The sequence below is a fragment of the Pangasianodon hypophthalmus genome, chromosome 16 (assembly GCF_027358585.1).
Source record: "Pangasianodon hypophthalmus isolate fPanHyp1 chromosome 16, fPanHyp1.pri, whole genome shotgun sequence".
Taxonomy (NCBI): domain Eukaryota; kingdom Metazoa; phylum Chordata; class Actinopteri; order Siluriformes; family Pangasiidae; genus Pangasianodon; species Pangasianodon hypophthalmus.
The window spans coordinates 24,067,357-24,086,066 of NC_069725.1; the positions used below are offsets into that span (position 1 = coordinate 24,067,357).

General features: G+C 43.5%; 1 protein-coding gene across 1 annotated transcript in view; it reads right to left on the reverse strand.

Annotated features, from left to right (window-relative positions):
• Positions 1-1,235: 1,235 nt before the first annotated feature.
• The window catches only part of tut4 (terminal uridylyl transferase 4), a 23,180-nt gene continuing 5,705 nt past the window's right edge, over positions 1,236-18,710 (reverse strand). The window contains 28 exon segments of the mRNA XM_053240731.1: positions 1,236-1,563; positions 2,672-2,824; positions 4,334-4,799; positions 5,094-5,197; positions 5,345-5,499; positions 5,589-5,704; positions 5,866-5,948; positions 6,190-6,237; positions 6,531-6,708; positions 6,929-7,006; positions 7,114-7,227; positions 7,323-7,412; positions 7,547-7,650; positions 8,295-8,352; positions 10,576-10,679; positions 11,156-11,242; positions 12,433-12,583; positions 13,133-13,641; positions 14,420-14,594; positions 14,795-14,986; positions 15,752-15,871; positions 15,981-16,107; positions 16,200-16,269; positions 17,011-17,062; positions 17,140-17,228; positions 17,312-17,456; positions 17,458-17,490; positions 17,922-18,038. Coding sequence (XP_053096706.1) covers positions 1,484-1,563; positions 2,672-2,824; positions 4,334-4,799; positions 5,094-5,197; positions 5,345-5,499; positions 5,589-5,704; positions 5,866-5,948; positions 6,190-6,237; positions 6,531-6,708; positions 6,929-7,006; positions 7,114-7,227; positions 7,323-7,412; positions 7,547-7,650; positions 8,295-8,352; positions 10,576-10,679; positions 11,156-11,242; positions 12,433-12,583; positions 13,133-13,641; positions 14,420-14,594; positions 14,795-14,986; positions 15,752-15,871; positions 15,981-16,107; positions 16,200-16,269; positions 17,011-17,062; positions 17,140-17,228; positions 17,312-17,456; positions 17,458-17,490; positions 17,922-18,038 — 3,798 coding nt within the window. The 3' untranslated portion in view covers positions 1,236-1,483.

Here is an 18,710-nt window from a genome sequence, read left to right on the forward strand (position 1 = left end):
GTGTGTGATGTAGCTCTGTCCATCTGTTTACTCTTTCTCTAGTGTTTTATTCCTCTTATACCACCAATGATTACAATTTTTTATTTATCAAGAATGACACAATGTACTATTTATCCCTTTAGAGTTACATTTAATGTCCATGAAACAAGTTAGTTCCTGTTCTCACTTACATTAAATTCAGCTATAAACAGTCCTTCCCTCACCAGCCTCTTTTTAAGTTAATAATATTGAAGTGGGAAGGAAATAATCAATATTATAATATTATAAAAGTTGATTGCAGAAGTATTCACCCCTTAAATTAGTTCAGGTTCAATGAGTCATCGTCAGAAGTCTCATATTTACTAGGGATGTAAACCTCAGGATTCCACATGATACGATATGACTTTTATTGTTATTTTATTTTCACATTAATAAGTAAACTGGAGTAAACCTCAGGCTTCACCTGATTTCAATTTCGATTCTTAAGGCAGTGACTGGACATTTGACGTTAGTGTTGAATCTGCTACGATACGGTTTTGATTCGTAGCCTCTGATCGACACGTGACCGGCTCTGCTCAGAATCCGGGCCTGACTTACCGCTAACTCATGACCGATGATGACGCAGAGGACTATTTTAAATGAATTAGACTTATGGACAAATCACCATGCTAGTCTGTTTACACATCGGTTTAAATATATGAATTTTTTTAAAACACCACTTGTCATTTTTTGTTAAGAATTGGTTTATAATCGTTGCCTTTTAAATCAACGTATTGATCCAAATCGTCCGATTGTTACACCCCTAATATTTACAATTCATTTTTGGCTTAGCTGCAGATATAAAACTTGAAACCTGAGTAATTTATCCCATAATTTTGTGTGTACTTTTATACCTAACAGACCGTTATAACATTTTCTAAGAAAAACACAATAAAGAACAACCAGGAGGTCAGCATGTTGGTTTGCTTTTTCTTTATTTTTTTTTTTATCTTTGTTTTTTTTTTTTCTTGATTTTTTTTAATACTCTTTTTTTTGTATCTTTTCTTCGTTTACTGAAGAGACCGAGGAAAGAGATCCTTTTTTTTTTTGTTTGTTTTTGGCACTACATAGTTATCTTATGGAGCGGTATGCTGATTTTTCATAAAACAAATTCCTATCCAAAGCCTTTGTCCTTATGCAAGCAAAAATATGAATACACCAATAAAAATAAACAGGATTAACTTTAAATCCATACTTTACACAACAAATAAAAACGCTTCTTTTTTTTTTTTTGGGACCCCTTTAAAAATAGGGGTATTAAAATATTTGACATTTCTTATCACAAATCAATGTGATGAGACAAAAAAATTAATGTAAAAACTGTACAAAAAATGATAAAATTCATTTTAAAAAGTCTTGTGACCAAATGCCAAGTTAGACTTTCTTAATTCTTTTTTTTTTCCTCTTCATTGTCGTTCGATAAGGACCTCAGGCGTTGGTTTGAAATGAAAAGAGTCTACGCTCGTTATTTCTTCTGCTGGATGTAGCTGAGGTTGACGGGACGGCCGGACTGCAGCAAGGGGAAGTGCTGATTCGCCACTGCACCTGAGAACCACATCAAAACGTCCTGTTAAAAATAAAACCTCAGGTACGGACCATTTATTATATAAAGAATATAATATTAAAATCACACACACTTTTGAGGCCAAACATTTACACACACACCTCGGCTAAAGACATTCAAACACAACTTTTCACAAGTCTACACATTTCCTGTGTTAAGCCTGTCAGGGTATTTACTTTAAAATAAATAAAAGCCAAGAGACAGATTTAGTTCAGCTTTTATTTACTGGATCAGATTTTCACTGGGTCAAAGTTTTGTTAGTATTTGGTGTCGTTGTTGCCTTTTATTTGCTTGAATTTGAATCAAACTCCTACAATCGTGGAGTTTTTTATCTCCCAGCGCGGGTGGAACTCAGTCAGGTTTGTGGGTCTCTTCGCTCACACACACACACACACACACACACACACACACACACACACACTTTTTCAAATCATTCCACAAACTTTCTACAGGATTCAGGTGGCTGCTTTGTTAAGGCCACTCCAAAACATTCACTTTATTGTGTTGAAGCCATTTTGGTACAACTTTGGAGCTTAGGGTCATTGTCCTGCTGTCCAGCGAGCACAGAGTTCTAACTTTCTGCCTGACGTCTTGAGATGTTCTTCAGTATTTCTAGATCTAATCCTCCTTCCTCATCATTTCATCTTCATTTTCTGAAGTGCTTCAGTCCCTTTTCCAGCAAAACCACCAAACAGCATGATGCTGCCACCCCCATGCTTCACAGCTGGGATGGTGTTCTTCAGATTAAAAGCCTTTTTCCTCCAGACATAGCGCTGATCTTTATGGCCACACTTTCAGCATTTGTATACGGCTGGTGTATAAGCGTACAAGCGTATGAGATTTCCACTTAGCTACAATTTGGTGTTATTGTGTTCGTTGTTAATAATGTGGCCAAAATAACAGGGACTACTTTTACAGAAAAAGGCAGGATCACCACTAACTTTTTAAAACATAAGCGTGTGGTTCCTCATGTCGTCTCGGGAGGTTTTTCCTCGTGACTGGTTAAAAGCGGTGTACAAAATTTTTTTACCTCATCATGTTTAGATAGGAAATGTGAGACACTCGAGATTAGTGTTGCTGATCACGTACCCTGGGAGATGAAGGGCTTGTTGGACTGCTGCACGTACGTCTGCGGCATGCTGAAACCCCAGGAGGACGTGACGGATATCGAACCAGCACCGCTGTGGCCCAGCGAGCGAGAGACCTGACCTACAGAACCAAACGGAGCCTGGAAACCTGCTTCTGAGGGACAGACAGAGAGAAAACAGAATAAATATATTAATTACACAGTCTAATCTGGTACTCCAATGGTCTAATCAGTTTAGGAGGCAAAGCTGTTTAACGACAGCATACGACTGAACAAATATAATTATACAGCAAGAGAGAGAGAGAGAGAGAGAGAGGGAGAGAGAGAGAGAGAGAGAGAGAGAGAGAGAGGGGAGGTGAAATGAAAAGAAATAATATTCTCAACCAACACACCAGTGTTGCAGGGTTTGTACAGCATTCCTAAACTGATATCCAATACGTTATCGTTTCTATAGCAACGGTTCAATCACAGAGACGTGTACGGTAGACGCATTACATTTTTGTAAATGTAACATTTATGGAAGGAGTCTCCAGTGTCAGCGCTTTGTAACAGGTAGAGGTAAAGCTGTAATTAAGTCTTCCAACATCTTCAGGACAGAGGAGTTTACGCTTCTTTACGGGTTCTCAGTAACATGACAAGCTGTGTTTTTTTTTCATTCCGGTGAGGGAACGACTGTAACTACAAATATAACTATAAATGGATAAAAAAGCATGAAGTCCTTTTCTAATAAAATAAAATGTGTAATTGTTGGTGAATTGCTGTTAGAAGAGGAGTAAAACACTTGGTGACATGCTGTTATAGGAAAATAATCAGCCTCAGGGTGCTAATAGTAATTCTGCTTCATCACTCCATGGCGTCGTTGATTATTTTCCTCTAACAGCACGACTCTCTGTACAAACCCTGTGTTTAAAACCCGTGTTAAAGAGTGTGATGGGTGAAGGGAGGTGCACGTCCGATTAATCACATCACATCACATCTGTGAGACTTACCTGAGCTCAATGCAGCACATCTACACACACACACACACACACACACACACACACACACACACACACACGGAGAAACTACCCAGAAGACTTGATTAAAAGTTCATTAAAATATACACTCATATCTTCTGCTCGTTTCTCTACAGCTGTGTGACGTGAAGAAAATTACCCGAGTAAATATTTTAGCAAAATTTCTCGATAACGAATACGTGACAAAAATCAATATAACAAACTTTTAAACAGATTTATTCTGTTTTTACAAACGAGGACTCTGACCTAGTGGACACTTTAGCGTTGGTGCGTTAACTATAAAACGAATCAGCTGTAAAGTCAACAACGCTAGATCAGAACTTTCAGTCATTTTTTTTTTTTTTTTATCCAATCGCAAACGCTCCTGACCTCAGGCTCACTCTGATTGGCTGCTGAAGGACAGAATGAGCCAGGAGCTGTGTCTGGAATCGTGTACTTGGTGTACTTTTAGTATTAAACATCTAGAACATTCTGTGTAGTGTTATAATGTGTAATAGTCACAACATCTGCTCTTTATAATGCACACTTCCTATATTAGAGAAACACACAAACACTCTCATTCTCATCCACACACACACACACACACATTCACACATTCCCACATTCACACAGTGCTCACCCCCGGTGTGTGTGTGAGAGTGTGTGTACCTGACTTCCCCACCGTGCCGTTGGCCACCATTGCCCCGGGGTTGTTCAGATGGTGATTGTGCCAGTGTGGCCCTCCGTCCTGCCCCGCCGGCTGGGCAAAGATGATACTGGGGTCGTTGAGGTTAACGGAGGTGGGGTTCGGCATGTGCCCCGCCCCTCCGTTCCCCTGTCCCTTCCTCATAGGGTACTTTACCCCCGGGGAGGGCGGATGGGAGGGCCAGGTCCCCGGTGAGAGCATGCCCATGTACTGAGAGGGATTGAAACCAAAGAGAGACAGATGAACCTGCTGCTGCTGAGGAGGAGGGGCGGGAGGAGGGAGAGAGGGATGATGGGAGGATTTGGACGGAGCGGAGGAGGACGAGGAGCCCGGGGAAGGCTTGCCGCTCTGAGACGACTGAGGAGAGACGGAGGGCTGGATGAACGTAGACGTCTGCGGGGAGTACGGAGGAGTCTGACGCGTGTCCGACTGCAGACACAGAAATAAAACCCATTACTAATCACGTATTACATATTAAACAACACACAGCGAGAGTAATAAATACGATATAAGGAAAAAAAAAAAAAGACAGAAACAGAGAGAGAGAGAAGACAGACAGGTAGGCAATAAAGACAGACTGAATGACAGACAGACAGAGAGACATAAGGGGAGTAAACAGTCATACAGACAGAAGAAAAGACAGACAGACAGACAGACAGACAGGAGAGAAAGAGAGAGATGATAGACAGACAGACAGACAGATAGTTAGTTATTGGCTCTTACGCATTCCGATGGCTGCCTGGTCCGGCCGGGTCGATCCTGGGACGTACCACTCTGAGGAATGGGGATGGCCTGCGAGCTCACCATGGCACGGACCATCTGAGGAACTGGGTGGGGGGAGAAGTGGGTTAGATCTAAATGTCACTGAGACAAACACTGTGTCCCACTGAACATGTAAACACAGGTGTGTGCACCTTGTGTAGGTGACGTGTGTGTGTGTGTGTGTGTGTGTGTGTGTGTGTGTGTGTGTGTACCCTGTGTAGGAGCTCCTCTCTGTCGGAGGTGTCTGTAATCAGGACATTCTCTCCGGACGTGTCCTACGTATCCACACTGGAAACAGCGTCTCTCTCTCGGCTCTCTGTCCTCCTCACGCACCTCCTCATCCTTATCGCTCTCCTTCTTCTTCATTCTACACACACACACACACACACACACTTAGCTACATGCTGAATACAAACACACACACACTCACTCACACACAGAGTACGAGCGTCTGACCTGCGCCTCTTTGGGCAGTCCTTCATGTAATGTCCGATTTTGCCACAGATCCGACAGCAGCGGTCATTCGGTGCGAGCTCTCCGTCCGTCAGCACCTTCGAGTCGAAGAAGTAATCCTGACACACACACACACACACACACACACACACACAAACACAGAGTTTGAACTTTGGTTTCAATGTATTTGTGTGTTTTATATGAAATAATAAAATAAAGAGAGGTGTAAAGTTTGCTCTGTGTGTGTGTGTGTGTGTGTGTGTGTGTGTGTGTGTCTCACCGCTTCCATCCCCAGCTTTGGATAAAACGGCGTTCCGAACAATTTCCTGCCATTAATGAATGCCTTCATGATGAAATTCGTCACTGAGAGATTGAGAGAAAGAGAGATTGAGAGATTAAGAGAGAGAGAGAGAGAGAGAGAGTGAGAGAGTGAGAGAGAGATGGACGAATAAAATCATTGGAATTAAACTTTGCTGAAATGTGTTTCATGCCTGAAATTTGCTTCTACAAAGTTAAAGTTGCTAACAAGTAATGGAAGTCTATAGTCTCCAGTTTAGCATGGAGTGCTTAGTGTGTGTGTGTGTGTGTGTGTGTGTGTCTTTACTTTTCCGTGAGACTCCGGCACCAAGATTGTGATTCAAGTCAAAGGGATCTGTTTCAAAAAATAAATAAATAAATAAATAAATAAATAAGAAAAGCAGAAAGATGAACGTATTCCCCAACAAAACGTTCACTCCATCACTGAGCAGATTTTAATCTGTTCAGCATTTGTGTTAAAAGTGTTTTAAAAGTTTTAAAGTGCTTAAATTCTCCAGGAATCCTCTGGGATGCAGGCTGCTCTATGGTTCCTCTAACCTTCTGAAGTTCTCCAGGTTCTTCTGCTTCTTGGTTACTTAACAACACTTTTACATTGAGGAGTGTAAGGATGTAGGTTGAGGCTCGTACCTTCGATGGCGATGCACTTGGAGGTCCACTGTTTCTCGAAGGTGGTGAGGCGTTTACGCTGCCGGATGGAGATCACGTGCTCTTTAAAGTCGAACTCCTCGGTGTAGAAGCGCAGCAGGCCGAGCCACAGCTCCCCTACCGTCTCACGGTTCTGCTGGAACTCGGGCCAACGCCGCCGCTGCGGAACACACACACACACACACACACAATTTCAGCTCTACGAAGTCTATTACAAACTCCTCCACACGTATACAGAGATTTCTGAAAAGTCCATTTTCACGGTTTTCACGTGGACATGAGAAACCGTAATTTGTTGTGTGGATGGACGGAGATATTTTTGAAAACGGAGGTATTTATAAAAACGCTGTCGGAGTGTTTCGTATCAGAAACTCGCTCACCAGCTCGTCCACGTTGTCGAAGAAGAAGGCGTTCCAGCCGTCCACCATTCTCTGAGGAACGGAGCTCCCGTCGTAGATCTGCAGCACACACAGTTAACCTTTATATCACCTCCTGACTTTCACTCCACTCCATTTCACTCTGTGTGTGTGTGTGTGTGTGTGTGTGTGTGTGTGTGTGTGTGTACCTCCTGCAGGACGGGGATGACAGGAGGCTGTCTCTGCTGCAGGAAGTACAGCACCATGAGGATGTAGGCGTAAGACGAGAGACTTCCCCTCGACGCATCACCGATGTCGCACCTCTGCAACACACACATACACATTAACACTTTATTCTTGTACATACAACACACACACACACACACACACACACACACACACAGTTTTCTCCTGTTACCTTTGCAAACACTTTCATGGTATAGCCCAAATACTGAACACGTGGGTCCAGGGCTGCGTACGTGGCCAACATACGTGTGTTGTGTTGAGCCTAAAGACAAGACAAAGAGGAAATTATCTCACACACACACACACACACACACACACACACGTTAGTGCCCTTCACTGAGGGGATATCGAGTAGGGCGCAGTGACGGAGGCGGTTAGAAGACTACGTGAGCTCACCAGTGTGTTGTAAAGGCTGATGTCTCCTTCCAGACTGCTCTGCTTGTGTTCAAACTTAACGATAGGCACTTTGGCGGTCGTTATAGGCAAGATATTCCTCAGACCTGAACACACACACACACGCGCGTGCGTACACACACACACACACACACACACACACACACACACACACACACACACACACACACACAAAATGAGATGGCATTCACAGTGAATAGAGCTGGTTACTGGACCTACAAGGCACTGATCTAAGCATTTCAATATTACAAAAACAAATGAATAAATAAAATTAATAAATTATAACAAAAAAAAATATATATATATATACACAATTAAATAAAAAGATAGATAAATGAACGAATAGATAAATGAATGTCCCTGTTTTGATATAATCATAAAGAATTACGTCGTAAAAAAACAAAAACAAACAAAAATGTAACTACATAAATATATAAAAACCTAAAAATATTTACAAGCAAATAAGGAAAGGAGGAAAAGAGAAATGAAATAAAATCCCTACTTAAAGACAAACAAACAAACAAGGTGCCTATTTTGATATCTTTATAATGAAATTAAAAGTTTAATTCCATCATAAAGGATTAGTAGTAATTTATTGCACTGAAATGTCTGAGTCTGGCTCCGCGGAGTGTGGAAACGGTCACGCTGCTGTAAGAGCTTTAACCTGGTGGAGGTGAAGACAGGTGGTGTGTGAAACCTGCTGAAACGCATCTTCTGCTGCGTCTCTTACCTGCGTGTTTCTTCAGCACCTTGGCTAATCCCTCGATGATCTCTTTACAGTTCAGTTTCTGAGGAGAGAGAACGATGGTGAGCGAGTGAGAGAGAGAGAGAGAGAGAGAGAGAGAGAGAGAGAGAGAGAACGATGGTGAGCGAGCAAGCGAGAGAGAGAGAAACTTCTGGAAGCTCCAAAGTGATGAAAAAAAAAACCCACAGAGGGCAGCCTTTTTTTTTTAATGCGCATATGCAGGATTACGTGTAAAATGGCGGCTTCCTGTAGGGTTACGTATAAAACTGCAACTTCCTGTAGGATTACGTGTAAAATGGCGACTTCCTGTAGGATTACGTGTAAAATGGCGACTTCGTGTAGGATTACATGTAAAACGGCGACTTCCTGTAGGATTACGAAAAAAATGGTGACTTCCTGTAGGGCTACGTATAAAATGGTGACTTCCTGTAGGATTACGAAAAAAATGGCGACTTCCTGTAGGATTACGTATAAAATGGCGACTTCCTGTAGGATTACATGTAAAACGGCGACTTCCTGTAGGATTACGTGTAAAATGGCGACTTCCTGTAGGGCTACGTGTAAAATGGCGGCTTCCTGTAGGATTACGTATAAAATGGTGACTTCCTGTAAAATTACGTGTAAAATGGCGACTTCCTGTAGGATTACGTATAAAATGGCGACTTCCTGTAGGATTACATGTAAAACGGCGACTTCCTGTAGGATTACGTATAAAATGGCGACTTCCTGTAGGATTACGTATAAAATGGCGACTTCCTGTAGGATTACGTGTAAAACGGCGACTTCCTGTAGGATTACGTATAAAATGGCGACTTCCTGTAGGATTACGTATAAAATGGCGACTTCCTGTAGGATTACATGTAAAACTGCGACTTCCTGTAGGATTACGTATAAAATGGCGACTTCCTGTAGGGCTACGTGTAAAATGGCGACTTCCTGTAGGATTACGTGTAAAATGGCGACTTCCTGTAGGGCTACGTGTAAAATGGCGACTTCCTGTAGGATTACGTATAAAATGGCGACTTCCTGTAGGATTACGTATAAAATGGCGACTTCCTGTAGGATTACATGTAAAACTGCGACTTCCTGTAGGATTACGTATAAAATGGCGACTTCCTGTAGGGTTACGTGTAAAATGGCGGCTTCCTGTAGGATTACGTGTAAAATGGCGACTTCCTGTAGGGCTACGTGTAAAATGGCGACTTCCTGTAGGATTACGTATAAAATGGTGACTTCCTGTAAAATTACGTGTAAAATGGTGGCTTCCTGTAGGATTACGTATAAAATGGCGGCTTCCTGTAGGGTTACGTATAAAATGGCGGCTTCCTGTAGGGCTACGTATAAAACTGCGACTTCCTGTAGGATTACGTGTAAAATGGCGACTTCCTGTAGGGTTACGTATAAAACTGCGACTTCCTGTAGGATTACGTGTAAAATGGCGGCTTCCTGTAGGGTTACGTATAAAATGGCGACTTCCTGTAGGGTTACGTGTAAAATGGCGACTTCCTGTAGGGCTACGTATAAAATGGCGACTTCCTGTAGGGTTACGTGTAAAATGGCGACTTCCTGTAGAGCTACGTATAAAATGGCGACTTCCTGTAGGATTACGTATAAAATGGCGACTTCCTGTAGGGCTACGTATAAAATGGCGACTTCCTGTAGGGTTACGTATAAAATGGCGACTTCCTGTAGGGTTACGTATAAAATGGTGACTTCCTGTAAAATTACGTGTAAAATGGTGGCTTCCTGTAGGATTACGTATAAAATGGCGGCTTCCTGTAGGGTTACGTATAAAATGGCGGCTTCCTGTAGGGCTACGTATAAAACTGCGACTTCCTGTAGGATTACGTGTAAAATGGCGACTTCCTGTAGGGTTACGTATAAAACTGCGACTTCCTGTAGGATTACGTGTAAAATGGCGGCTTCCTGTAGGGTTACGTATAAAATGGCGACTTCCTGTAGGGTTACGTGTAAAATGGCGACTTCCTGTAGGGCTACGTATAAAATGGCGACTTCCTGTAGGGTTACGTGTAAAATGGCGACTTCCTGTAGAGCTACGTATAAAATGGCGACTTCCTGTAGGATTACGTATAAAATGGCGACTTCCTGTAGGGCTACGTATAAAATGGCGACTTCCTGTAGGGTTACGTATAAAATGGCGACTTCCTGTAGGATTACGTATAAAATGGCGGCTTCCTGTAGTATTACGTATAAAATGGCGGCTTCCTGTAGGATTACGTGTAAAATGGCGGCTGTGATTCTGTACCTCTGCTGTGTCGTGTCCCTCCAGCGTCATACAGATGTCCAGGTCGCTGTCACGGAAACCGAACCCGTTCTTAGAGGAACCAAACAGACACAGCTGGGCTTTATCTGCACACACACACACACACACACACACACACACACACACACACACACACGCACAGAGTTTACACCTTCAAGTACATAAACCGCATCCCAAATCATTCCCATCATGCAATATTAAATCACACGTTAATCGGAGAAAGCGGAATGGCGCAGAAAATTCCAGAAGCAATGATCCGGAGCATCACGTGGAAAAGTTCAGAAGAGAAGCGTGATTGATGACTGTGCTTATGTTTGTGTGTGTGTGTGTGTGTGCGTGTGTGTGTGTGTGTGTGATGAAACTGAGGCTGATACTTCCATACCGAGCATGTTCTCTATTTGTGTGTGTGTGTGTGTGTGTGTGTGTGTGTGTGTGATGAAACTGAGGCTGATACTTCCATACCGAGCATGTTCTCTATTTGTGTGTGTGTGTGTGTGTGTGTGATGAAACTGAGGCTGATACTTCCATACTGAGCATGTTCTCTATTTGTGTGTGTGTGTACCATTATACTCCTTCCTAATGAAGCGCTCCAGACTGGCTAGAATCAGTTCCCTCCTCTGCTGCTCTCCCACAGACGGCGACAGCTCATCTACACACACACACACACACACACACACACACACAGTCAGAGAGGAACGCACACTTGTCTAACAAGGTTTTTACTCTTTTGGCAAACTGCAAACCTTTTTTTTTTTTTTTTTTTTCAGGCTGTTCGACAGAATTCAACCAGTGCAACATTGCTTAACTCTTCAACTTCCTACTCGTTATCAGTTATCTAGTTACTAATCTGGTTAATTATCAACTGACACCACCAACTTTTAAAGCTCATTACGTTAACTGTCTAGATAGCAGTAACCTTTGCTGCAGAACCAAAAGTCAAGGGGTGGAGTCTGGACCTCATCCAGCTCCTACCTGGGCAGAGTCGAGCCAAAAAGTCCAACAGGTGGAGACAACCCGGTGTGTTTCAGGCTGGATGTGTGTGTTGTGGGTTAGAGGTTAGAGATTAGAAACTAGAGATTATTGATTAGAGATTAGGTGTTAGAGATTAGAAGCTAGAGATTAGGGGTTAGAGGCTAGAGATTAGGGGTTAGAGGCTAGAGATTAGGGGTTAGAGGCTAGGGATTAGAGATTAGGGATTAGAGATTAGGGGTTAGAGATTAGGGGTTAGAGGCTAGAGATTAGGGGTTAGAGATTAGGGGTTAGAGGTTAGGGGTTAGAGATAAGGGGTTAGGGGTTAGAGGTTAGGGGTTAGAGATTAGAGGTTAGGAGTTAGAGATAAAGGGTTAGGGGTTAGAGATTAGGGGTTAGAGATTAGGGGTTAGAGATTAGAGATTAGGGGTTAGAGATTAGAGGTTAGGGGTTAGAGATTAGAGGTTAGAGGTTAGAGATTAGAGGTTAGGGGTTAGAGATAAGGGGTTAGAGGTTAGGGGTTAGAGATTAGAGGTTAGGGGTTAGGGGTTAGAGATTAGGGGTTAGAGATTAGGGGTTAGAGATTAGAGGTTAGGGGTTAGAGATTAGAGGTTAGGGGTTAGAGATTAGAGGTTAGGGGTTAGGGGTTAGAGATTAGGGGTTAGAGATAAGGGGTTAGAGGTTAGAGATTAGGGGTTAGAGATTAGGGGTTAGAGATTAGGGGTTAGGTCCAGCTCCACCTCCTGGACTTCTAACCCTAGTTCTGCAGTGAGGACTATCTCAGATATAAAGGATTAAGGATCTCTCTAATTCCCCAGCAACTAAATCTTAACGGGTGTTTTGCTAACGCAGCGACGCTTAGCCGCTCACCGTAGCAGCGTTTGCACAGGTTGTCGAGGATTTCTCTGAAGCGCTCCGTCATGGGAGGCAGCGGCGTCAGCTCCATCTTCTTAAAGTCTTCAGGACAGTCGTCTTTCAGATGGCCGTCTCGCTTACAGATACTGCACACCACCGTCGGGGGCTGGAAACACACACACACACACACACACACTCCTGGGATCACATCGGGACTTCATCCTGTTCTTTATTACATTGTTACTACGTTATTAAATCCTAGGCAAATTATATAAATAATACGTTCAAAGCAGACGTATGAATTTGTCTAGGAAGTCGGAAGAGCACTGTTGCTAGGCAACTGTGAAACCGCAGATGCCGAGCAAAAGCTAGCTAACAGTTACGGCTGATGATTTAAAGAAATACGGTGTAGCGTCACATATCTGGACGATGTAATGGCACAGTGATGATAAAATGCATCGAGACTGTCCGGAATGTCAGCGTTTTCCTCAGATGTGTGGATAAATAACTAAAAAAAATAAAATTACACGTAAAGTACACCTTAATTACCATTAAAGGAACTTCCAGTCATTCCGCTATAATAAGGAAAGGCAATATGATGTAAACTCACACCATCTGACCAATCAGAATCGAGAATTCAACTCTGCTGCGGTATAACAATCTTTGAAGATTATTAATAAAAATGAACAGTAAGAAGAAGAGTTCTTTCCGGTACCTTTCCTCCAGTGAAGATCATCCTGTCGAAGGTATAGTGCAGATCCTCCGGCGCGATGCTGCCCTGTTCCGGACCTTTCCGTCCCCCTTCGTCCCGCTCCTCTTCGTCGCTGTCTGGGAACAGGCCGTTGTGAGGGGACGGGGTCGGGGAAGAGGAGTGACGGACGCCGTCCTCGTCCTCTTCCTCGACAAGCAGTCTGGCTAAACCTCTGCTCACGCGCCGCTCTTCATCTCCAGCTTCGTCTTCATCATCGTCGTCCTCGTCTTCATCCTCATCGTCGTCGGTGCTGTTCGCACCGTCCTCTTCTTCTCCTCTCTTAGTTTCGATGGCGCGTGATCCGGTCGGCCGGCTCGTAGGCGCCCGCGGCACGTCTCGCTCGGGGGCGTGTCCGTTTCGGCTCTGAGGACAGGCGAAGTATCGGTACGCGGTGCGGAATCGCTCCTGGATGTACTCGAACACCATCTGACTGTTCAGACTCCGCGCTACGTTCCTCTTCAGGGCGAACGGGTCTGAAGAACGAGACGACACGATCTAGTCAACTATTCATCTATTCGCAACAGTTAGCAAGAAACAACATGCTTGTAGTAGCCAAATGTAAATGCTTCTAAAGCTAACTATTGAAACACAAACTCGGAAATCGAATCAGTTGCTTGCTACATGCTCGGCTCTGTATTAGCTTCGTTCCCATGTTAGCTTAGCAAAGCGAGCTAGCAGTGCTAGCTATGTCCACTCACCACAGGCACCAACGATCTCGGCTACTTCCTTCCAAGCTTTATTTTTGATCAAACAACAGTTATAACTTTTGTTTTTTCTGTGCATCAAATTAATTGTGTGAGCAACCGAAGAAACATCGGACCGTACGCGCCATAGGACAGGTCCGAGGAATCATTCGAGCTGATCGCTTGGATTTGTCACTTCACCTAATTTGCATAGAATTAAAATTTGAAATAAAAATTGGGATTTGAATGTATCATGCGGCTGAAATCTTGGACCCGTATGTAGGAAATGAAGCATCGGCTGTCTTTGACACTTGCTAGTGTGAATGTAGGGTTAGAGGTGGGCACACTGTTGCTAGGCAACTGGGAACTATGGGTGGCAAGCATACGTTAGCTATGCACATTAGCTAGCACTCGGACGTTAAGCCTTTAATATGGATGATGTGGAATGATTTATACACTTTTGCATGATATTAACAGTTTGTTAGATACGTTAGCCAGAAACTAAGCACATATGTGTGTGTGTGTGTGTGTGTGTGCACGCGCACGCATGTGTGTGCATGTGTCTCACCCTCGATGGCGAGGCGGCGGCGTGGCCAGTTCTTCACGTCTCGGGGCAGGAGCTCCTTCAGCCGAATGCTGATGATGTAATCCTCCAGAGCGAACTCCAGAGTGTAGAAACGCAGCAGCTCCAACCACAGCTGGCCGAGACAGACGCTCTCCGTGTTCTCCAGCACCAGATGAGTCTGTGAGCACACACACACACACACACACACTTACATACATACACATATAACAGCATCTATCCAGGAAAGACAGAGCTCTTCAAATTCCAGCGAGTTCAGATATAAACCTGCTTCAGATTCCACATTAGAGCAGAGAAGCACTCCGTGTGTGTGTGTGTGTGTGTGTGTGTGTGTGTGTGTTTTCAGTCTGACTCTCTCACCCTGCCCTTCTGGTTCTCGTTCCTCTTCTCAGGCGATTTTTGGCCGTTGGGTTTTTGGGGTTCGTTTTTGGTCTTGTTGTCTCCGCGCCCCTCGTTAGCGCTGCCCGCTCTGTGCTCCCACCCCACAAAGTGTCCCGACTGAATGGCGGTCAGGTGATACTCGTCCACACGCTTCACGTCGAACCCTTCGATCTGTACACACACACACACACACACACACACACACACACACAGAGTACATCAACTGCAGCCATGATTGGTCATGATCAAACATAGGTCAGAGGTGATGATATTACTACCAACAAAACTCTAACAGGCAGAGAGCTAGCGTAAAAGCTGTGCATTAGCTGCAAACCTTAGTGGTAAAACTATACATTAGCTGTAAAGCTATCTGTAAAGCTGTGTGTAAACCTGTAGATTAACTCTAAAGCTGGGCGTAAACCTGTAGATTAACTCTAAAGCTGGGCGTAAACCTGTAGATTAACTCTAAAGCTGGGTGTAAACCTGTAGATTAACTCTAAAGCTGGGTGTAAACCTGGTGGTTAGCTGTAAAGCTGGGTGTAAACCTGGAGCTTAGCTTTAAAGCTGTGTGTAAACCTGTAAATTAACTCTAAAGCTGGGTGTAAACCTGGTGGTTAGCTGTAAAGCTGGGTGTAAACCTGGTGGTTAGCTGTAAAGCTGGGTGTAAACCTGGAGCTTAGCTGTAAAGCTGGGTGTAAACCTGGTGGTTAGCTTTAAAGCTGTGTGTAAAGTTGGAGGTTAGCTGTAAAGCTGTATTTTAAATTGTATTTTATCTGTAAAGCTGTGTGTAAAGTTGGAGGTTAGCTGTAAAGCTGTATGTTAAGTAATATTTTATCTGTAAATCTATGTGTTAGGTTGTACAGTAGCTGTAAAGCTGTGTGTAAAGTTGTACATTAGCTGTAAATAAAGGTTAATGTGTGTGCGTTATTTATATACCCAGTAGCCGAGATACACAGGTAGAATGGGCTGCTTCCTTTGCTGCAGGAAAAAGATGACCATCAGAGAGAAGGAGTAGGAAGGAATCCCGCCCTCGGCCTGGCAGTCCACATGACACAGCTGCACACACACACACACACACACACACACACACAATATTATTAATGTTTACAGATGTTTCCTGATGTTCTAGCATGAGTGACAGGTGTGTGTGTGTGTGTGTGAGAACCTTGGCCCAGTAGCGGAATGCCAGCACCAGAGGAACCAGACGAGGCTCCAGCTTGGCCAACGCTGCCAGGTGATTGGTGGTGAGGCACGCGACATCATTTCCTGCGCTCACTTTACACAGTAAACCACTGCGCAGAGACAGAAACACAACACCCTCAGTAAAGTTCTTGACGGATTTAACGCGTGAAGAGGTCAGAGTAACGAAAGAACCTGCACTGACCGGGACACATCACGGCAGAAGATGACGGGAACTTTAGCATGGAAGTCCGACTCCACGTCTGAGAATTCATCTGGAACAAAAAACAAACAAACAAACAAAAAAAGTCAGTCATCCTTTTCCAAAGACGCACTGTGTGTAGAGCAGGGTGTAAAGCAGGGTGTTAGCTATCAAGCTATGTGTAAAGCTGTAATTTAGGTATAAAGCTGAATGTAAAGCTGTAGGTTAGGTGCAAAGCTGTGTGTAAAGATGTAGGTTAGGTGTAAAACTGTGTGTAAAGATGTGTGTAAAGCTGTAGGTTAGGTGTAAAGCTGTGTGTAAAGCTGTAGGTTAGGTGTAAAGCTGTGTGTAAAGCTGTAGATTAGGTGTAAAGCTGTGTGTAAAGCTGTAGGTTAGGTGTAAAGCTGTGTGTAAAGCTGTAGATTAGGTGTAAAGCTGTGTGTAAAGCTGTAGGTTAGGTGTAAAGCTGTGTGTAAAGCTGTAGGTTAGGTGTAAAGCTGTGTGTAAAGCTGTAGATTAGGTGTAAAGCTGTGTGTAAAGCTGTAGGTTAGGTGTAAAGCTGTGTGTAAAGCTGTAGATTAGGTGTAAAGCTGTGTGTAAAGCTGTAGGTTAGGTGTAAAGCTGTGTGTAAAGCTGTAGATTAGGTGTAAAGCTGTGTGTAAAGCTGTAGGTTAGGTGTAAAGCTGTGTGTAAAGGTGTGTGTTGGCTGTAAAGCAGCATGTTAGCTATCAAGCTGTGTGTAAAGGTGCCTTAGTGGCGACTCGGCCTCAGACGTGAAGTGTTTGTTAGCCGTAAAGGTGTGTGTGATGCTAACCGCTCTTCTTCAGGATGTCCAGCACTTGGATGAGAACATCAGGCTGCGTCATCTGAAACACAGAAAGCGTGAACAAGATCGAAAATCAGCCGCAAATCACCAACAACACGAGACACTTCGTGCACTTACACCGGAGGGATAGAGCACGTCGACGTTGATGTCGCTGGACTTGAAGGCGAACCGCGTGAGACAGGAACCGTAGAGACGCAGAGAACACGCTGAGACACAGAGACAACACAATGACTACACAATAGTCCAGGTGTGTGTGTGTGTGTGTGTGTATATATATATATATACACACCAGGTAAATGTCTCTGGATGATCAGCTCCATGCTCTGCAGCACGGCTTGTCTCTGCTGGAACTCCTGCTCCGAGATGCCGTGTTCCTGCGCCGCCTCCATCACGGCCGAGTTCAGCGCTCGCAGGTGAGCCGGAGACGGAGGGGGGTAACGAACGCAGCTCGTTCTCCTCCTGCTTCTCCTACACACACACACACACACACACACACACATTCACAGCTTCTTACGTGCGCGCGCATCAGATTTCATATACAGTATTGTTAAAAAAAACTGCATTATTTATAATGCTAAATATAATGTAATTTAATACTGCCTGTTATCTGCCCCGCCCACTTTTTTGATTGACAGGCTGCAAATGGTTAAGACTTTCTAACCAGTAACTTTCTAAGAAGGCTCAGGAATCAGGTGTAATCGCTGTAGTTGAGGAAAAAAAAAGATTTAGATTTGATTCACAGAAAAGATTCAGTTGATGGAAAAAAGATTCGGATTCAGTTGATGGAAAAAAAAAGATTCCTTTATTCCTCAAGGAAAACGACACTAAATTTCATCAGAAATTTCGTGAGTGAATTTTTAGCGTGTGCACGTGCGTGTGTGTGTGAGTGTGTGTGTTACCATGATGTTCTTCTTGTGCCGTTTCTCTTTGATGTGTTTGTGAGCACCCTGGATGTTGTCCACGTGAACCGAGCAGAGTTTGCATAGATACTGGAAATTTGGGTAATCGGGGGACTGCTGTAGAAATCACACACACACACACACACACACACTTAACTAAAAGCCCAGACATGCAAACATAAGGCCATTAACAGCTCATTAACTCTCAGCACTCCTCCACCACGTCTGCAGACAGAATACCCATAATGCACTGCTTGAAAACAGCGTGAGGTGGAGGTAGTGAACAGGGCTTGTGATCTGGGACACGCCCACACTGTGATGCGTCAAATAACGGGCACGCTGAAAACGCCGTTAACAAACGTACAGCTTTTTGTTTACCACCAAACCTCCACTGTTTATTTATCTTTCATTTGTAACTTATTGATGTAGTTAGTTAATTCGTTGAAACATTTTTTACTTTTTTAGTTTTTTTAATGATTGATTGTTTTAGGGTGACACACAAAAGCATCAATTTTTAATCGCCGTGCCATAAATTATTTACTTTACAGGATCTGATGACGGCACCGTTAGCACTGTTAGCACCGTTAGCACGTCATATTGCAATATTTCTAGCGTGTAGAGTCACATGACACTTTCAACTCGGCTCATTGGTTCAGATCGTGTTCCAGGATGTCATCCTTCAAATTTAAAAAAACAAGTTTTCCAGAAGCTCTGTCCTGATCTCAGGACATGAAAATAAAAAAGCGATCTATTTTTAGTCTTATTTTTCTTTACGTTCAGTTTTTTTAA